The sequence below is a fragment of the Antrostomus carolinensis genome, unplaced genomic scaffold, assembly GCF_000700745.2.
Source record: "Antrostomus carolinensis isolate BGI_N321 unplaced genomic scaffold, ASM70074v2 scaffold5005, whole genome shotgun sequence".
In the NCBI taxonomy this organism is placed as follows: Eukaryota; Metazoa; Chordata; class Aves; order Caprimulgiformes; family Caprimulgidae; genus Antrostomus; species Antrostomus carolinensis.
The window spans coordinates 1-19,202 of record NW_010316963.1 but is presented as its reverse complement, the minus strand read 5'-3'; the positions used below and the strand labels follow the sequence as shown (position 1 = coordinate 19,202).

Below are 19,202 nucleotides of genomic sequence, written 5' to 3'. Positions count from 1 at the left end.
TTGCCCTCTTCCCTTGTTAGTAAGGAAGCACATTTTGTTAGTGCTGACAAAATAGCTATTAAGAAATGCAGTGTGCTTTTGCTAGTATGTGAACGTAGCTTTCCTGCCTGTAGGTCTTGACCTTCAATATTTTTATTCTATTGTTGTAAGATTTTATGTTTCATCAAGTCTTATACATTCTGGGTGGTTATTTTGACCGCTGTGGAGAATGCATATCTAAACCACTTTTTGTTGGATTATTTGGGAGTTTGTCATTCACTGGCATGCAGGAAGTGCTGCAAGAGATTTCACCTTTTTGAATAACAGTAGTGTTTCTATTGTAGAGGGTTGTCTCCACAAAGGGTTATGCCCTTGTGGCCAATAAGCAAATAGAGGCTCTTTTAGGAAGTTCTTAACGGTTGTTCATGCTCTTGTATCTTCAGTGTAGCAGGTTATTGATATTTGGAGTTGCATGATTGCATCATCAGCCAGAAAACTGAACTGATAGGAGTGCTGTGTTTCATGGAGGATCATGTATCTTACAGGAGTTGCAAGGTAGAAAACAAACTCAGATGAGTCTCCTTGCCATCAGTGTTGGGATTTTGGAGCATGGCAGTAAAACCATGGAAATAAAAGACTAAACAGTAACTGTGTAATTACTCTTACTTTAAAAACAGTTGCACCATACTGAATGGTGAAGTATTGTGTTTGCGAGTTTATAGCTTATTTATAAAAGGAAACTGTAGAAGACCATGTATGCTTGAGTAATGTGCATGTATGCTTGATTTTTGTCACTAAAGTTGTTTGTGGGACCAATTTTGATTATTTGACTCTCTCTAGTTACGGGAAGGTAGATGTAGTTTCTGAATTTAGAAAGTACAGTTAGTGGTGCTGATAAATCACTATTTACAACCTCCAAGTTGAACCCTGAATCCATACCAGTATTCACACCTGGGTTTTTAATATAGATGTATGTATTTATATCTGATTTTATTTTTGTTGTTTTGTTTTGTTCTGAGTTGTCTTCTCTGGTTCTTTCTGTAGTTTATTGTTTGTTTATGAGTGGCAGTGGCTGAAATATTCAAGTTTCAATTGAAAAGCAAACCAAAACTTTTTGTATAATTTTAAGTGTGGGAGTGCATATAGATATATATAATCTACTTCCTCTCCTTACGCTCTCTTCAAATGGCCAAAATCTAAGATGATCAAATAAAAGCAGAGATTTTGCTGAAGTGCTGTAGTTACTTTCCTAGATAATCTGTTGACTGTTGGCAAGATTTTAATTACAGTTCCTAATCTACAAAGCATTGAAATAAATCTTGCCTTTTATTCACATTGTTGTTTGCATCTGTCACTTTGCATGTTCAAAATAAGGATTGGATAAGCACAGATGCCAAATTATGGTGTAAAGAGGGATAGATTTTTTCTGTATTGTGACTATGTAGGGCTCGCTGTACTCCCTCACCTTCTGTAGATATGATTTGCCATATTTCCACTTACCCTGTGCATATGTTCTCATAGCATCCTCCAGTGTGATTATCTGTACAATTATAACAATCTGACTGGTTAAGAGACTCTGGGAGCAGATGCTGTGCACTTCTGTTCAGTATATTTCCTGCAGCCCCCACCTCTTCCATAGGCGCAGTATCATTAATGTAGTATTGCAGGTACATATCAGAATCATTGTGATTTGTTGGATCATTTAGATCTCACTGTAAGGTCACTAGGTTTAGATTACTCTAGTGAGCAAACTAAAATGGTTTACCAAACCAATAAATTTTACTTTTACTTTGGTCCCAGCCATGGGGATCAAGCTCTGAAACCATTGATGGCCCTGAAGCAGCACAAAAATATTTTAAATGGCTTTTAAAGTAACCAACCAGGAGAGAGCAACCACAGTTTAGACATTTTGTTAAGAGTAGTTATACATCAAAGATAAGTTAAGTATTTTAATAAATTACTTAATAGCCCCTTATTGATGTCCGGAGATATTTAGGTGAGGGAAAAGGTAAAGGTTACAAATGTTTATTGTAGCCAGCACACTGGCAAGATGAAGATAAATTGACTAATGCTTGATGCTCTATTTGCTGCTTACCTCTTAGGAAAGCATGTGGTTGCCAGTTTTGCCTGGGAGTTTCTTTGTTGTTTAAACCTCTTAATCAGCATACTAAAATGAATCTTTGATATTAAGTCACATTTGTTTATGAGTGGCAGTTGCTGAAATATTCAAGTTTCAACTGAAAGCAAACCAGAACCTTAGTGTCGAAACTCTTAGTGTCAAAACATATAGGTTGGTAGAATGCTTTCTTTAGTTTCCTCAACTCTTTTTTTTTTTTTTTTTTTTTTTTCCCTGAAAAATTCCTTGCCTCCCTTGCATTAAGTTCCAGTTTAAGGAATTAGAAAGCTGGATAGAATGAACAAACATAGGCAAAATACCTCGGGAAAATACTTTTAACTGAATAAGATGAACTCATGTCACACTTGCTAACTGAACTCTCAGGGGCTCCCTGTGAAACAGATTTATGAATTAGCTTGTTGAACTCCAGAAAACTCCAGGTGCCCTTCAGGTGAAATTTTGAATCCGAAATAAAAGCTGGTTTGGGTTTCTGAGCACAGATAAAGTGACTTGAGTATGTTTTTATTAATTTTTCTCTGGAATTCACTGGTAATGAACTGTATTGTAAGCCTGTAGTTCGCTAGCACAATTTTTCAGTTCTGAGTTTTGGTTTAGGACTTTTCATTACTTTTGTGTTTGACTTCAGAAAACTGGGCTGCTTTTTTCCTGTTCTCAAACAAACTGTGTTGCAGTTAACATAATCCAGCCAACAATTTAGGTACTCATTGCTTGACTTCTCCACAGTTTTTACCGTGGAATATCAAATCAGTTGTGAGACTGCCAGACAAAGTATCCAAGAAAAATGGGTTTTTTCTGCTTTTTGAGATTTTTTTTTCCCATCCTTATTGATACTATGTTGGAATTCATGTGATATGATTTGCATTGAGAAACAATTGTGTAGGATGTTGTGACAGTTTCACTTGGCTAGACCTTGGCTAGCAGCAAACACAGCCGTTCACCCACTTCTCCCCCACCCCCAGGGGATAGGGGAGAGGATTGGGGGGGCAAGGATAAGGAGGCTTGTAGGTTGAGATAAGAACAGTTTAATAATAGAGAGAAAACTTAAAATAATACTATTAATAATATTAAAATAGTAGAGATAACGATAACAGCAACAAAATATGCAAGTGAATGACACCCAATGTTATAGCTCAACCCCCCTCCTGACCGAGCCCGGCCCGTTCCCAGATAACGATCCCGGAGGAGCGACAATCCCGAACCGAAACCGCAATCCCGGAAGAACGAGAGTCCCAGCGAAAGCCAGAGAAGCTAAAAGAGGAAGAGACCCTCACTGATGTAGTGGACATGATGTGATATGATATGGAATACCCCATTGGCATATCTAACTGTCAATTAAGTTTATTAATTTAAATATTTTTCTCCCCCCTTAAATCTTGTGCTTGTGGACTAACAGAACACAAAATCCTTCACTTCCAGTGACAAAAATGTAAACAGTGTCTCTCACAGAGAGTCCCAGGCTGAAAAACAAAACGCCGCTCTTCTAATTACTAAAAAGAAAACCAGCTCTATTTCAGCTAAAAACCAGGACAGATGTTATCTGCCTCCCTTTCTTTTGCAGCTTTCCAATAAAAAAAAATCATTCCACTGGCACATTTTCATGTCTGACTGTAACTGAACTGTGCATGACGATGAAACTGATGTTGAGGATTCAATTTATTCCCATACAGTAGCTGTTCCTACTTTATTTGAAGTAATTGCTTTTATTTATTAAATTATTTTCTTTTGGACTATACACCTGCTTGTCAATATTCATGCTTTGTTCTCTGTCTGGCCCTTTAATGATAGTCTCTGATTAGTCGCTGTGTTCCCAGCCTTTAGAGTTTGTTATGATCTTTTAGAGAGGAAAGAGATGGAGGAGGATTGCAGTTATCTGTAAATAATTAGGCAGGTGGGCTCTTTATGCCAGCTGTGCAAGATAGAGTTCAGTGATCTAATCAAATGCCAAATATGAGCTAACATGTGCCATGGTTATTGAACCCTGTGCAGCTTAATATGAATAAGCATGCAGTTTGCTATGGCTGTGACTAACACAGCCATAGATTGATTGCATTTTATTCTGCATGGCTATTCCATTATCAGTTTCATTTGAAAGAGAGAGTAGTAAACCAATTTTTATGGTTACACAGTGGCATTGAATGGTGAGTTTTATGAAAGACTAATAGAAGTAGTGATGAGTGTTAATTTTAACTTTTTGTAAGAAAACAGGGAAAACAAAATAGTTGCTCAGAAAGATTTGTTGCACTAAAAGAACATTGTATAAATCTGACTGCTGTTGTGTTTGCTCATACAATGTCGAAACAAAGATATGGCTTTTATTCATCTAATTTTGGAAATAAAGTACTCCAGAAATGGATGCAGTACTCCAGGTGGGGCCTTATGAGAGTGGAGTAGAGGGGGAGAATCACCTCCCTTGACCTGCTGGCCACACTTGTCTTGATGCAGCCCAGGATATGGTTGGCCTTCTGGGCTGTAAGCGCACATTGCCGGCTCATATTGAGCTTCTCGTCCACCAGCACTCCGAAGTCCTTCTCTTTGGAGCTGGTCTCAAGCCACTCATCACCCAGCCTCTATTTGTGCTTAGGATTGCCCTGACCCAGGTGCAGGACCTTGCATTTGGCCTTGTTGAACTCCATGAGGTTAGCACATGCCCACCTCTCAAGTCTGTCAAGGTCCCTCTGGATGGCATCCTGTCCCTCCAGCGTGTCAACCACACCACACAGCTTGGTGTCGTCGGCAAACTTTCTGAGGGTGCACTCAACCCCACTGTCCATGCCTCTGATAAAGATGTTGAACAGCACCGGTCCCAGTACCGACCCCTGAGGGACACCACTCGTCACCGGCCTCCACTCAGACATTGAGCTGTTGACCACAACTCTTTGAGTGCAACCATCCAGACAGTTCCTTATCCAATGTTTTTTTTCCAAATATTTTTCAGGACATGCAAGTTTAAGGGAATTCAGTATATGAATGCCTAAAATCTGTAAATTTTAGGCCCATTTCAAAACTAGATTTTTAGAAAGAATACAACTTTCTTGATAATCCCCCTAGCATAGTTCCCTTTCAGGTTATTGCTCTCGAGCATCTATACTGTCACAGCTGCATGCTGCCAGATTCTTAGTTGTCTGATCATCGTATATATCTGCATGTGCTTGGTGACTGTTTGGGATCTATATGGACCTATGCCACTTGGCCTCTTCTATGAGGAAACTTGTGTTCAGAAAGAAGGCTAATTATACATTTGAGTCCCATTTACACATGTCTTGCACCCTACAATGTGTGTACATGTGTGTGCCTCTTGGCTGACTCCCGAGGGAGAGGAAGATGTCTGGGTGCTGAAGTGTCAGTTTACAAATGGAGGATCATCCTCTGCAGGTATGTGACAGGAGGCTAGCAGTTGGATCTGATTGTGCATTCAACAAGATACTTGGAAACAAGTCATTATTAATTTTATTATACTAAACTATTGTGAATTGTATTATTTTTGAACAGTGATAAATGTATCATGAAGGATTTCAACAGAGTTTATTAAAAAAAAAGTTCTTTAAACAACTCCTGTACTATAGGGGTATGATAAAAACTTGCACGTTTAATACTGAAACATAAGAGAATAGAAACATCTGGGTGCACTGAGGCTGTTCCTTTGCTTTGTGTGTTCAAAGTAATCTGTGAGCTCCTCTTCCTTTTTTATGTTCATTTGTTAGGGTGGTTAGTATTCTATGACAGCCTGAGTTTACTTGCTCTGGGTGGATTTGAGTGTAATGACACTTTGACAAATTTCTTTTCCTTGGACAATGCACTGCTACTGAGAAGTGACTCCTTAGAGTAACACCTTCAAACTCAGGCAGTCTGCTCTTTTCATACATTTGGTTGTGTCTCTTTCACTCACCTACTTATTTTTTTATCCTATTAGTACTGTAAAAGCAACATATAAATCTTTGTTCATTCTGTTCCACTTAAGCCCATTAAAACACTTCTCTGGTGCCCTGCCTCGGGTTTTCATTTACACCACAGCAAGGCAAGTTTCCTTTCCAGTTGTAAGCACTACAGATGAGCACAGAAAGCTGAATTTTAAGGTTAAACAGGCCCTGGGTTTTCACAGGTGTCTTGAATGTTGTTTACAGAAATAAAATAATGAAGGACTTGTTTTGACCTGCATAATCTTCCCCTGGTGGCAGTGCCTCTCAAGGAATAAGCAGAGTTTTAGAGTGAAGTCACCTCTAAAATACATTTTTGTCCTTTTGTCCCCTCTGTCCCTCCCCTGTTTGCCTTATATACTAGTTATTCAAAACCTTTGAGAGTCATTGAGTTACCACAGTCCAGGTGGTAACTCATCTGCCATACATCATAGAGCAAAGGCAAGCCTCCCTCTTGCATATCTGTTTCCTGAACATGTTCTTCTCTTCCCACCTGGGGTGGCGGGAAAATTGAGAGAGATTGAGGTAGTCCTGGAATATCTCCCTTGGCACTTCTCAAGGATGAAGTGCCAAATTTCACAAACTTTCCTGGGAGATGGATGGTATCAGTTGCAGAAATCAGTGAGGAATCTGTAACCCATACAGTTGGCTGCTCTGATTATTTAAAAGTAAAATGAACAAAACCCCCCTCTCCAACCAGCAAAGCCTTCCACTTTTATTTTACTTAACACCAGAATTGACTGTCTGCACTGTGCATTTTTCTTGGCCAAGTAAACTAGTAGTGATGTCTTTGGGTCAAGCAAGAGTTTGAACCAGTCTCTTTCTCTTTTCCCCCTGCCCAGTCATCCCTTAACTGACAGGTGAACAACCAGCACCAAGTATCTTAAGTCTGATCTCCAGCTCTTTTTCCCTGCAGAGGAGCTGCTGACTTACTCATTGGAGCCCTCATGGGGCAGCCATGCAGGAAAGATCACATCTGCCATCAAGTAGTGAGACTGTTGCCCTTAAGGTCAGCATCATGGTCTGGAGCTGTGACAAATACAGCAGAGAAGAGGCTGCTGCATTACTTCTTTGTCTGGAGTGCAAGAACAACTGGGTGGATTCTTTGAAAAACAATATTTAATTGCATGTGTAATGTTTATCTCCCTGAAGTTTTACTGTCTCAAGAATTGTCTCATTAAAAGGCTGAGGAGTATTTATTTATTTATTATATTTTTCACCTTTCTTTTCTAGCCATAAGTCTACTGGGGAATTTGACTTTCTGTCACAAAAGGAGCTTTCTTGAAGCTTATTAAAAGTAAAGTGGACTTGCTTTACAGAAATTTCCTTCCTGATTATGATTATGCATATTTTTGTATGCATGTAGATAGATAATATGAGGCAGATGGTAACAGATAGTTCTGCAAACTGTGATGTTTACTTGCCACATATTCATGAATTTTTCAAAATCTGAAATTTCTTGAAGGATCTTAAATTGTGTGTTGTAAAGTTTGGGGAAAAAATACAGAAATTTTATTTGTTTTGCTTCTTAAGAGATGTACAATCTGTTTTAACAAACATTGTCTAGCCCTGAAGTATTAAGGTTGCCCTTAAATTTCCTTCTAGGGCCCCCAGAGGTGGTTGGACTGTGTGGGGCCCTCCAAGTTACAGCAAGCTCCCATCACATCTCCTCTTCCTTAACTAATCACTGTGTGTCCCTTTAGGGGAGGGACAGAAGGCTGTGTATGTCTTTCATCAGCCAGTACTTTCTCCGTTTGGGGTTACAGGCTGCTGTGTGCTATGCAAATGGTGATAAAAAATAGAATAGAAGAAGTGGCCTTGGATTTCTGTATAAATTAAAAAAAATGTTGGCTTGCAGACTTTTGTAAACATATACATAGATACAGTTGTTTCTCTGTTTTTAGGAATACACTATAGATATAATTTTTGCCCAGACTTGGTATGACAGTCGTCTAAAATTTAACAGCTCAATGAAGGTGCTTATGCTTAATAGCAATATGGTTGGAAAAATTTGGATTCCTGACACTTTCTTCCGGAACTCAAGGAAATCTGATGCTCACTGGATTACAACTCCAAATCGTTTACTTCGAATCTGGAGTGATGGAAGAGTATTATACACTCTAAGGTGGGTTTTTATTAACTGAGTAGAAAAAAATAAAACTGTTATGATCAGGAATATGAAAATAATGAATACAAACCAAGTCCTTGGCATCTCTTTTGTTTTGTGGACTGCAGGAATTTGCAAGGAATTTACTAAAAGATTAAAAAAAATAAAAAGATTATTTGATCATGAAATACATGAAATTAATTGAATGGAAATAATTGCCTAGATATATGGGTAAAGACAATTGAAGGGGATAGAAAATTTTAATCTTGTTTAGGTACAGACAAGACTAAAAAAAATATGTTATATAGCATGTAGCACCATGGTGGTCTGTCGCCAACATATTGCAGATCTAGTGATAAATTGTTTTGCATACTTTCTGTTCTAAGTAGTTCAGTATCTGATTTCTACCAAATTCAATAAGTAAAATATTAAATGCTTCAGATAATAAAAATCATAAGAAGTTTGATTAAAGATAAGGCCCCAGTCCTGCACATACTTCTTAACAAATTTACTCTTGCAAGCTATTAAAATTAACAAATCTGTTCATCCAAATTAGGCATAAGCAAGTATGTTCATGATAATTCTTCTTGGCAAATGTGGGATGCTTGTGCTGGTTTTAAGCTTATCATCTAGGCTATCCGTACTGATCTGTGAGTCACTTTTCAAACAGTTCTTGAAAGGCTGTAGTCTACAGAAAGCATTTTAGGGTTGTCTCTCAGTTTTGTTTTTAACTATGTCTAAAAAATCTTGCAATAAATTAGGATCTGATCAAGAAGCAGTCCCTGTAGAGGATGCCATGAATCTGATTCTCCTCTTAAGAGTTTATTGATTTATTTATTTTAAACAAAAAGTAGTACCTTTTAATTACTTTCAGTCATTTATGCTGTTTTCATATGCAGCCTAGTTGTATTGTATGAACAATTTATAGAAGTCTTCTGTGTCAGAAGTAAGAAGAATTAGAATTTTTTAAAAGAATTCTCTTACTGTGAATTTTTTCTTAGTGTGCATCATTTGAGAGCACGCAAATATCTCTGAAGAGCTAATGCTGGTGTTTATAAAAATCTCTAGAGAGCCTCTTCTGTTGACATGCTAATTTTTAAATATTTTTTTTCTTGCTAACAATTCTAGAGTCATACTTGGATTTAACTTTCCATTGTCCATTCAGTTTCAATGTACAGTTTCTTTTAAACAAGGTCTAAGCAACACAAAGAAACAAACACAACCAAAGAAACCACATGAGCTCTCCCAGATCAATAGGTTAGAATTATTGTGCTAGAGTATGAGCTATGAAGTGCAGTGAGCTAATGATAAAAGAGCAGAATGAGTATTCACCCAGCAATGTGACATGGAAACATCTGTGTAGGTAAGGATATGGCCTGAATTTGGCCTAAGGTGGAATAATGTTGAGAGTTTCATATGTTGGTTATTGAAGGAACAATAACAGAATCTGATGGTGCTCCAGGTTCACAGGCTCCCTGTACCACCACTCTCATTGTTGGTAATTCCGGGAGCAGACCTGGTGGTTCTGTTAGTCAGGCTTACTGAATCTCCTCTGAGAGTAGTCCTTGGTATGTCCATTGCACCCATCAGTGAATACAAATCTAGTTGTGTTTCTCTTAATAAAAGTCTGGGGTTTCTTGTCTTTTTCTTTAAACATTTGACTATCCAAAGGTTGAAAATGTAAAATAAGGACAATAAATGCATATACCATAGTTGGCAAATTTGAAAAGCATCTTCAGAGGGATGCAAGTGTTTTACTTGAAAGTGTGTGTGTGTGGGGTTTCTCTCCCCCCACCCCTGGCCCTGTATATGACAAGAAATACACTTTCCCTTATAAACCTCTCTCTTGGTCAGGAGGAATTTCAGGAAAGGTCCTAGTGACACTTTGTGTAGAATAACTACTTTTTTCACAGACTTACAGAGCTTTCTGGCAGCATGTGGCAGAATTTTCCTTTCCCCATCCCTTTTTTGTCTAGTATGTAAGTATTGCATACAGTCAAGTATGTAAGCATTAGGTTAATTTTCAAAGTTGATTTTAGAAGACATTCTGACTTTCTTCACAGTGTTACCAACAAAGGAGGAGGTATTTGAAATGCAAAGAAGGCAGTTAAGAGTCTAGAACCTTACTGTAGCTTTCTAGTTAGCAGGAAGTTAGCAGAACTGGATTTTGCACTGGTTGCTTGGAAGCTCTTTGGAAACCTGCGACAGGACTTTCAAAAGCAGAAAGTGATTCAGTTGATATCGGTATGAGTCTTAAACTACTGCAAAAATGTATATCAGTTACGTGAATTACTTGAATGCCTTAGACATTAAATGAGTAGAAATATAAAGTCTGCTCTTTCCTATCCATGATCCTGTCTTCACCAGAGCTGCTTCCATGACTGTAGAGCAAGCCCAAGAGCGTTACCACTTTCTCTCTCATGTATATAGCCACCAGATACAACAATGCCAAATGCAATTTGACTTGACAAAGGCGTTCTTCAGACAGTTCCTTTATTTGCTATCATAAACTTTCCTTCTTGCCCTGCCTTCACTCCCTCCCTTTTAATCCCTATTTCTGGTAGAGAGCTGAGAGATTCCTCCAAATCAACTGAAATTTTTGAAATGTCTTGAAATGCCAATTGAAACAACACAGGTCCTCAGGTTGCATAGGATGATAGTTTTTGTTCTTCAGCAGTGATGCTGAATGTTTTTTGCAGATACACAGTTGGCAATGCATAACATCCCTTAATTGGCAAAATTGATTTCTGTGCATGTTTTTTACTATCTATTCTGAAGTGTCTGGATGCTTGAGTATAATATTTTTTAATAATTTTTATTTTTTTTCCTTCCTTTTCTCATTAGGCTGACAATTAATGCTGAATGTTATCTTCAGCTTCATAACTTTCCTATGGATGAACACTCCTGTCCACTGGAGTTTTCAAGCTGTAGGTGGTAAAATACTTGGTTTTTTTGCTTTCTTTTTTTTTCTCTACATTCAGGCTTTACATTTCCTTAAATTCTGTCAGCATGACAGCAAGTGTTTACTTTTTTAAACCTTGTAGTGAAGGAAAGAACTGACCTGTTTATGTTTTAATTAAATTTATTGCATTATTTAATGCATTATTAAATGCAGTAATGAATGAGTTGAATTACATGAACTCCATTTAGTTGCAACTTTAAAAATAATTTTATTGCTCAAGAGTCTGATGCAATGCCCATTCCACTGAATAGAAATCTATTGCCCTGGAAGAACTTTTATTTTTTAAGCCTACTAGACTTGTCAGCTTTGAATTCATTCCATGTGGTATACTTAAAAGGAAAAATAAGATGTCTTCTTCAACCTGTTCCTGTAAATGTTTAATTAGTGTAAGAAGTCCTTCTCCTTTCCATGGAACTTATTTATGTGAGCAAGAAACACAACTTTCAGGCTTAATTTCTTTAATATAAACTATATGAAAAAAAAAACCTCCTCAGGGAATTGTGCTATTACTGGCAAAAGAAAACACACTGAATGAGTTATTCCTAAGTGTGGAACCTAATAGGCAATGAAATAAAATTTCAGTGATTCTCTTTAAATTAATGTTTTCCTTTAATAATTCCTTCTTGAGTCCTTCCAGCTAAATGTGCTTTGGTAACTCCATTGATTGAATAGTTGTGCCACACAAACAAGTCTTGCTTAATTTCATTTCTTCCTTTCTGCAGGATAATGTGAGGCAACATGTAAGGCACATGAGAATCAAAAAGGTTGCACTTCCTTAAAATTGAAATAGTGGACAGTGAATCAGGCCACAAAACTAAATTCTGGGAATAATAGACAAAGAAATTTTCAATAAACATCAATAGGAATTTTATCAAATTATGTACTAATAAGTATCTGTCCTTTTAAGCTATTTGTGGTCTTTTAAGGATACTGTATATTACATTTGTTTATTAATTAATAGTGATGATTCTGAACCAGTTTTTCGTATCTGAGTTCCAGAATATTATGTAGATATTTCCTAAACATTTGTATTTGCTTCACTAATCGATCAAACATCTTGATCCATCATAGCTAGGCTTAAAACCGAGTCTAGATATTATGTAGTTAAGTTCTAAGTGTATCAGGTGAACTATAAATTGGCTTTCTCTCTGATCCACTTTATGTATAGCCCTGGTTTACTTCATAAACAACTTCAGAGATCACAACACATGCTTTGGTATATACTGTGGCTGAATGCTTGATTTGCTCTGCTTTATTCTAGATGGATATCCTAGAAATGAAATTGAATACAAATGGAAGAAAACCTCCGTTGAAGTGGCAGATCCAAAGTACTGGAGATTGTATCAGTTTGCATTTGTAGGATTACGAAATACAACTGAAATTTCTCATACTTTGTCTGGTAAGGCAAATTATTAAGTTTTATTTCATGTAATATCTATGTAGAACAAGATTAACAGCTGAAGATACAACTGAAAGCCATTTTCAAAGTCATGTAAGTATTTTTTCTTCTTTTAATTTATAGGTGATTATATTATTATGACAATCTTCTTTGATCTCAGCAGACGTATGGGATATTTTACTATTCAGACATACATTCCTTGTATACTTACGGTTGTTCTTTCATGGGTGTCATTTTGGATCAATAAGGATGCAGTTCCTGCAAGGACTTCTCTGGGTAAGAATGTCTTTTTTTCGACCTTGAAGGGTCTGGTACTCGCCAGGAATACAAATCTGTAGCAGGGAGTAAATTAACCACAGTTTATTCCCCTTCAGATTGTGACCGTTGGTCACACCTTCTCTTGAACTGCAAGATTAAGAGTAGGAGGATCCTGCTGTGGTTGCACAGCAGGGCTTAAGGAGGGAGTGTTAAGAATAGAAATCAGGAAATCCTGATCCAGACCTTGTGGATCCACTGTTGTTCACATAAATACATTTTTTTTCTTCTTTATGTTCTTTTCATCACCTCTAGGGATGGCAGTATGACAATCATTAGTCTGACAAGTATGATTAAACTTCCCTTAGCATTATGGAACAAAGGATGTCATTACTACACAGGCAAAAACTGTGAAGATTTGTTTTTTACTTTTTGATGTTGTTGTTTTCTGTTGTTGTTTTTGTTAGGTTTTGTGTTGTTGTTTTTTTGTTGTGTTTTTTTTTTTTTTTTAATAATATAAATGATTCAGTTGTTCTTTTAAGCCCAGGATAGGGCAGAAAATTTGCAACTGAAGTTGCACTTCAAGCAATTAAGCATGTAACTCACAAAACCTGACTCACTGTTCTGCTTTTACTGTAGACAGTACTGAAGTGTGTTTGTTGCAAGTTCTGCTACAGAGGTAATTTTGTGTTAGTATCATCTTGGCTGACCTATTTAGCATAGTGTTAGTCTCTACGTTTGACTGTTTGGGATTGACATGCTGCCTTGGAGAAGCGTTGTAGTCTTTACATAAAGCACGATAGACAGGGGTGTGTGCAGTGTGCAGGACACACAATAGCAACTTTGAGCTTAGCAGTGACAGATACTTTTAGTAAAATTGGTGATGGCAGTGTGACCTATTTTGGGGGAAAGTTCAAGATCTGAGAGCGTATCTTAGGAAGTGAGAGATGTGCGTTAATTTTCCTCATCAGCTTATAGAATTGTGCACACACACCATTCCCACATTATAGGAGGTTGTCCTACCAGAAGGGCGAGTCCAGGCTTTAACTCTCAGTCTTTCCCACTGAAACTGGACCACTGTGCGGTCAAGCCTGCAAGGTTAATGAGTCAGGAAAGAAAGTAAGCAAAAATGAGCATGGTTCAGTAACCTAATGAAAGGTAAGAGAAGAAAATCCCAGTCTTGGATCTTAACTTTATACTATTTAAAAGTACTGAAAAGTTTAGTGAAGGGAGCATAAAATCTTGAATAAATAAGTGAAGCTCTCTCTTGATAGTTTCACGTCTTGATTTAGAAATTTATTGTAAGATTTCTTTGACTGATGAATCGTTGGACATCATTGTGAGTGCTGTCTGGAAAGACACTAGCTATAACAGGAAAAACTGTGTTGTTGTTATCTTGTATCCACCTTGTTCTTTTTACAGAGCACTTTTTCTATGCCACAAAGCTAGCAAATTTGCCTTTGATCTCAAGGTTAAGCTAGAGTTGCCATGCACTCACTTCAGCAGTACTAACCTTCATCTACATGAGATGTACTACAAATATTTTCAATATAATATTTACAGTTCCCTGCAGTTAACTCTGAGCTCCTTTTGTGTAAACATGCAGAATCCATCGTCTGACAGATTGTAAGATGAATTCTTACATGTGGATGTTCTGATGAAGAAGAAAGAGCATATCAGTCAAATAGGCACAATTTTATAGAAAAAGACGGAGAAATTAAGACAAGAAAGCCAAACCTAAGCAAGGTCCTTTCTGACAAACAGTTGTGATGCTGTGGAAGGTTTGGTCACTGTTACAGCCCCCTTTATGCCTTTCACGTGGTGGAATGGACTGGAAAAGTCCATGTCTCCTTTTGTCCTCTCTGAACAGAAGTCAGTAAGGGGAATTGTGGCTGTGACTTCCCACCTGGAGGCCATGCTGGGGTCTGGTACACTGAAAAAGCTTGGGCGTTTTTCTTCTGTATATGTTGAAAGATCCTGACAGATTGTGGTTTCCCAAAGCAAAAGGTTTGAGATTATTAAAGGTATTTAGATATTTAACTATACAGAGAAATGCCTAATTGATTTTCAAAAGCATCTAGTGGAAGTGAAGCACTTTTGAAAAACTCTGTGGTTATCTGTTTGCCCTTTTAGCCATGTAATTTCATTGGGAAATCTGTTGCAAAATCCCCACTGCTTTCTTGCTGCAGGATAAGTCCATAGCAACCCCTGATTCCATGCTTTGATTTAAAAGCTGTAGGCAGCCTTAGACTGGTATAACACGTTTTTTTGCAATAAGCCTGTGCATGTAAATAGCAAATTATTTGTGTGTTCAAGTATTGCTCTCCAAAGGAAAGGTCACATCTTAATTTTGGACTACTATGAAAAAAGCTTAGCATCTCCCTGAAGCATCAAATGTAAGAAAAAAGTATTAACACCTTCTAAATGTTAAACCAGTGAAGAGTGGTATACTTGAGATTCTGAACACATCACTATTAAGGCCAGCTTATTCTTTTAATTAACTTGTATGGAAGTGAATCAAGGGAAACATTTTCTGTTACTTAAGACACAGTATTGAAAAAATACCTAGTAACTCAGAGAATGAGACCAGAAAAGCCATGAAGTCATCTAGTTTGATCTGCTACATGTCCAAAGCAAACAACTGAATTTTTTTTCCTTTTTCCTGTGTTTTCTGAAAGTTTGAAGTCATTGATAAATAACACATCTTTTTTTCTGAGTGCATCCTTTTGTACATTTTAATCTTTCAAGAGCCAAAGGACATTTTTGTGTTTATAAAATTTGTGTGTTTATTTGTACCTGTTTGCCTATCGTATTTGTTTTATGTGTGCATTTTAGAAAAGATTTATAAAATTACACAAACTTTCTCAGTGTCATTGTTTGTTCAGTGTGTGTGTTGAAAATGGGAGGGATTTAAACTGATATGTGCTGCCTCCTGTATGATCTCATGGTGGCCGCTGGATCTATAGGGATGGCTTCTTGCAGTAGCACCAATGAGTGTGGCTGTGATCAGCAATGAACCCTGCTGTGGCTCAGTTCTTGTATGCCTCATGAATGAATTTAGGGGTCATTTGAAGATTTTTTTTTTGTGACAATATGATTGGATTTACACACTTACCTTTTCCTGTCTTTTTTTCTTTCTTTCTCAAACAGGCATTACAACGGTGCTGACCATGACAACATTGAGTACAATTGCTAGGAAGTCACTCCCAAAGGTTTCCTACGTAACAGCAATGGACCTTTTTGTTTCAGTTTGCTTCATTTTTGTGTTTGCTGCCTTGATGGAATATGGCACCTTGCATTACTTTACCAGCAACAGAAAAGGGGACAAAGGAAAGGAAAAGAAGGCAAAATCTAAGCCATCAGTAAGTTTAGCCAAACAAGAAGAAGAAAAATACAGAATGCTCTTTGTTGTAGCATTAATTTTGAGAGACTGGTTCTTAAGTAGAAGTAGTATTTACATATATACACTAGTATTTATTTTATTTTTTTTTTACAGTTTTTCTGTAAATACACTAATGAGCAAAGGCTTTAGATCATTCCAGTCATATGTGAATAAGAACACACGAGCCTAAGCTAGAGAATGGTTTGATACAATATTCCATACTTCCGTGTCATGGCCAAGTCCTTGGTGCTCCTAGAACTGTCCATAGAGTGTGTGCTTGTGGAGACAGTTCTGTGTCTGCACAAAGAGCTTCTGAAAACAGCATCTGACAGAGAACCATAGATAAGATTGTAGCAGTAGAGACAGTGTAAATGGACTGAAGATATGAGGATTTGTTTGGGTCTGCATCAAGTGCTTATTATTGGTTAATGTCCTGACTCCCTTCCACTTCAAAAATTCTATTTTAATTCCTTTTTTTTTTTTTTCTCTCCATTTAATTTCATGTTACTTTCTGTTAAAATGAACCTTCAGCTTTTACAAGTTGATGTTTGTATGGTGTGAATCCTGCCATATCCCAGGAGCAAGTATTAGTCAATTTTAAGAGGCTTTCTGTTCATGTAGAAAGTATACTGGAACATCCAAAGAATCTACTGTTGGAAGCCATTACAAATATTAAGGCTAATCTTTAAACCAATAAAACACTGAGGTAAAGGTGTTAAATAGCTTATTCATTTGAACACTAGTCTTCATATCTGAGGCTTGATTGTAGTAATCTTTTGGAGACAATAAGAAGGACAATGTTTCAAAGCCAGATTATTTCATCAAAGGAAGCTGGAGCATAGCTGTATCATGATACCAGTTGTCTTTCTGGGTAAAGGCTGAATACCACCTATGTAAGATCAAACAGAAATTGAAAAGAAATTACAGAAGCCCAGATACGGAAGTGCAGAAATCCTGTTATGAACTACATCCATTCTGTGACCAGTGTCAGAAAGTACTGGTGCACCCACTTTGAGCAGTGCTGCTGTGGGAGACTGTTTTATGGGGGCACTGCGGGGCTGCTGTGGCTTAATACCAGGGAAATGAGAGCCCTTACATTTCATATGGTGAGCTACTCTGAGTGGATCAGCTGTGTATTTAGGGCAGTGATAGTGGTGAAGGGTTAATACTGCCCTGTGCTGCCTTAGTCAGACATCACTGTGATCCTCAGGGAATCTAGCACAGCCAAGAGAACTGGAAAATGGAAACCTCAGACCTCTTTCCTGTTAGTGGTGAATGCAAATGTGGGCACAGTGGAAAGCATGGAATACGGGCTTTGGTAAGGGCCACAGCTGAGCAATGAGGGTAAAAAGATACCAGAGGCTGCAGAATTTGGGGGACTTCCCAGTGTTAGCGTAGCAGATTCAATTTTAGGTAGATGTTGCAATGAGGTCTCAACACCACTTAGGGAACAGGGAGCTGAAATAGGTCTGCTCTCAGCATGCACAACAAGGAGAAAAGGAAGAGGGTAGGAAATACTGCTTATTCAGACCAGGGAGATAAATATCAGCTGCTGGCAGATCAAAAGCCATTGAAGTGGTTTGCAAGTATACTTTATTGAATGGAGTACGGAGACTACAGAATCTGTTCACACATCAGCCATTTGTGCACTAATCTGCCAAATGCTTTGAGATTTTCAGTGCATATGACCATTTAAAATGTAGAATAATGGTGAGATAGAAACGATGACACTTACTGAATAAATAGCTAGAGTTTGGACTAAGATTAAAATTATCAATATAGTACTCAAAACACTCTTCAGTTGTGTTTTATTTTGTTCTTAATGCTTGTTTTTTGTTTCTAAGTATTTGAAAAACAACCATCTTTTCACACAGAATTCTTTAAACATGTTTCAGCACATTATGGCTATAAAACCGTACTAGATAAGAGATTACTCTAAAAAAAGGGAGGGGATTAAATTTAATATACTTAGATGCAAGGATTCTTATTTGAATAATAGGGATATTTTGGTGATGTTTTATTGAAAGCTATACAATTTCTTGTTCCAAATAGCACAATTAAAGAAGCCATCTGATTAACTAATGGGAAGTCATACAATTACAAATCCCTATTTTTTTTCTTTTTTCTTTTTGTTTTTTTCCCCTTTGTCAAAGACTTATATTCATTCTTTTTCTGTTGTAGTTATGGATATGTAACTAAAAAACCCCAATTTAATTAAAATAGTTTAATTCACTCTGAAAAGTTCTCATTTACAGGTGTTTTTTTCTTGGAAAACTTGCCTTGCATGGGTCTTCTATTTCTATTGCAAAATGCAATAAAATCTTATTATTCCAGGTTCTGATGCCAATAAGGCACAATAAATGATCTGGTGAAAAAATGGTGAGATTTTACAAAGGATTACAGCAGTTTTATCTTACAAAATATGTGCTGGCATCATTCAAGAAAGATAGTATGAATAGGCTTATGTAAATCCACATTAGTAAGGATGAGTTTCGGCAGGAAAGATTAAACTTAATTAGTTGTGGGTCTTGTTCTGATCATCATTTCATCTGAAGTGAATGCATCACCTGTGCTGTGATCTCGACAGGCAATGCCTTTCTTTTTTGCATGTGTTAGTGTTAATGCAGAATAATTTGGTTTTGGTCCTATCAGAGTGGTTTATAAATGCTTCTCACTATATGTGGAGTTTTATCTACAATATCAATAGGAATGTACATGAACAATCAGCATATACTACTGTATCTACATATTAGTTATATATTTTTAAGTTTCAGCCAATTTATATAAGGTCATTTTCTTGTGAGATGTTAGACTCTTTTCCCCTTTTCCCTCATGTTGTCTCTTTCTTACATACATTTTATGTATTCCCTGTAGATAGTTAGGCCTATAAGATGGCACTGTCTTTCTGGCTCTCTCAGGCCACCTCTTCAAACTTGTAATTCAGTAGCCAGCTTCAGTCTGTACTGGTGACATGAGCAGTGAAAAGCAGTACTGTTATTTTTTCATCCTCTCACGTTGTTTCTGAGTTGGGGATTCCTGTTTTCATAGAATCATAGAATCATAGAAT

The 19,202-nt window shown here is 37.2% G+C and overlaps 1 protein-coding gene across 1 annotated transcript in view; it reads left to right on the top strand.

Moving 5' to 3' along the window:
• Positions 1-16,115, top strand: part of LOC104525296 (gamma-aminobutyric acid receptor subunit gamma-1) — a gene marked incomplete at its 3' end in the record, with an annotated part of 34,542 nt that extends 18,427 nt beyond the window's left edge. The window contains exons 4-8 of the mRNA XM_010168404.2: positions 7,935-8,155; positions 10,982-11,064; positions 12,361-12,498; positions 12,622-12,774; positions 15,904-16,115. Coding sequence (XP_010166706.2) covers positions 7,935-8,155; positions 10,982-11,064; positions 12,361-12,498; positions 12,622-12,774; positions 15,904-16,115 — 807 coding nt within the window. The remainder of the gene's footprint in view (positions 1-7,934; positions 8,156-10,981; positions 11,065-12,360; positions 12,499-12,621; positions 12,775-15,903) is intronic.
• Between the last annotated feature and the right edge of the window lie 3,087 nt (positions 16,116-19,202).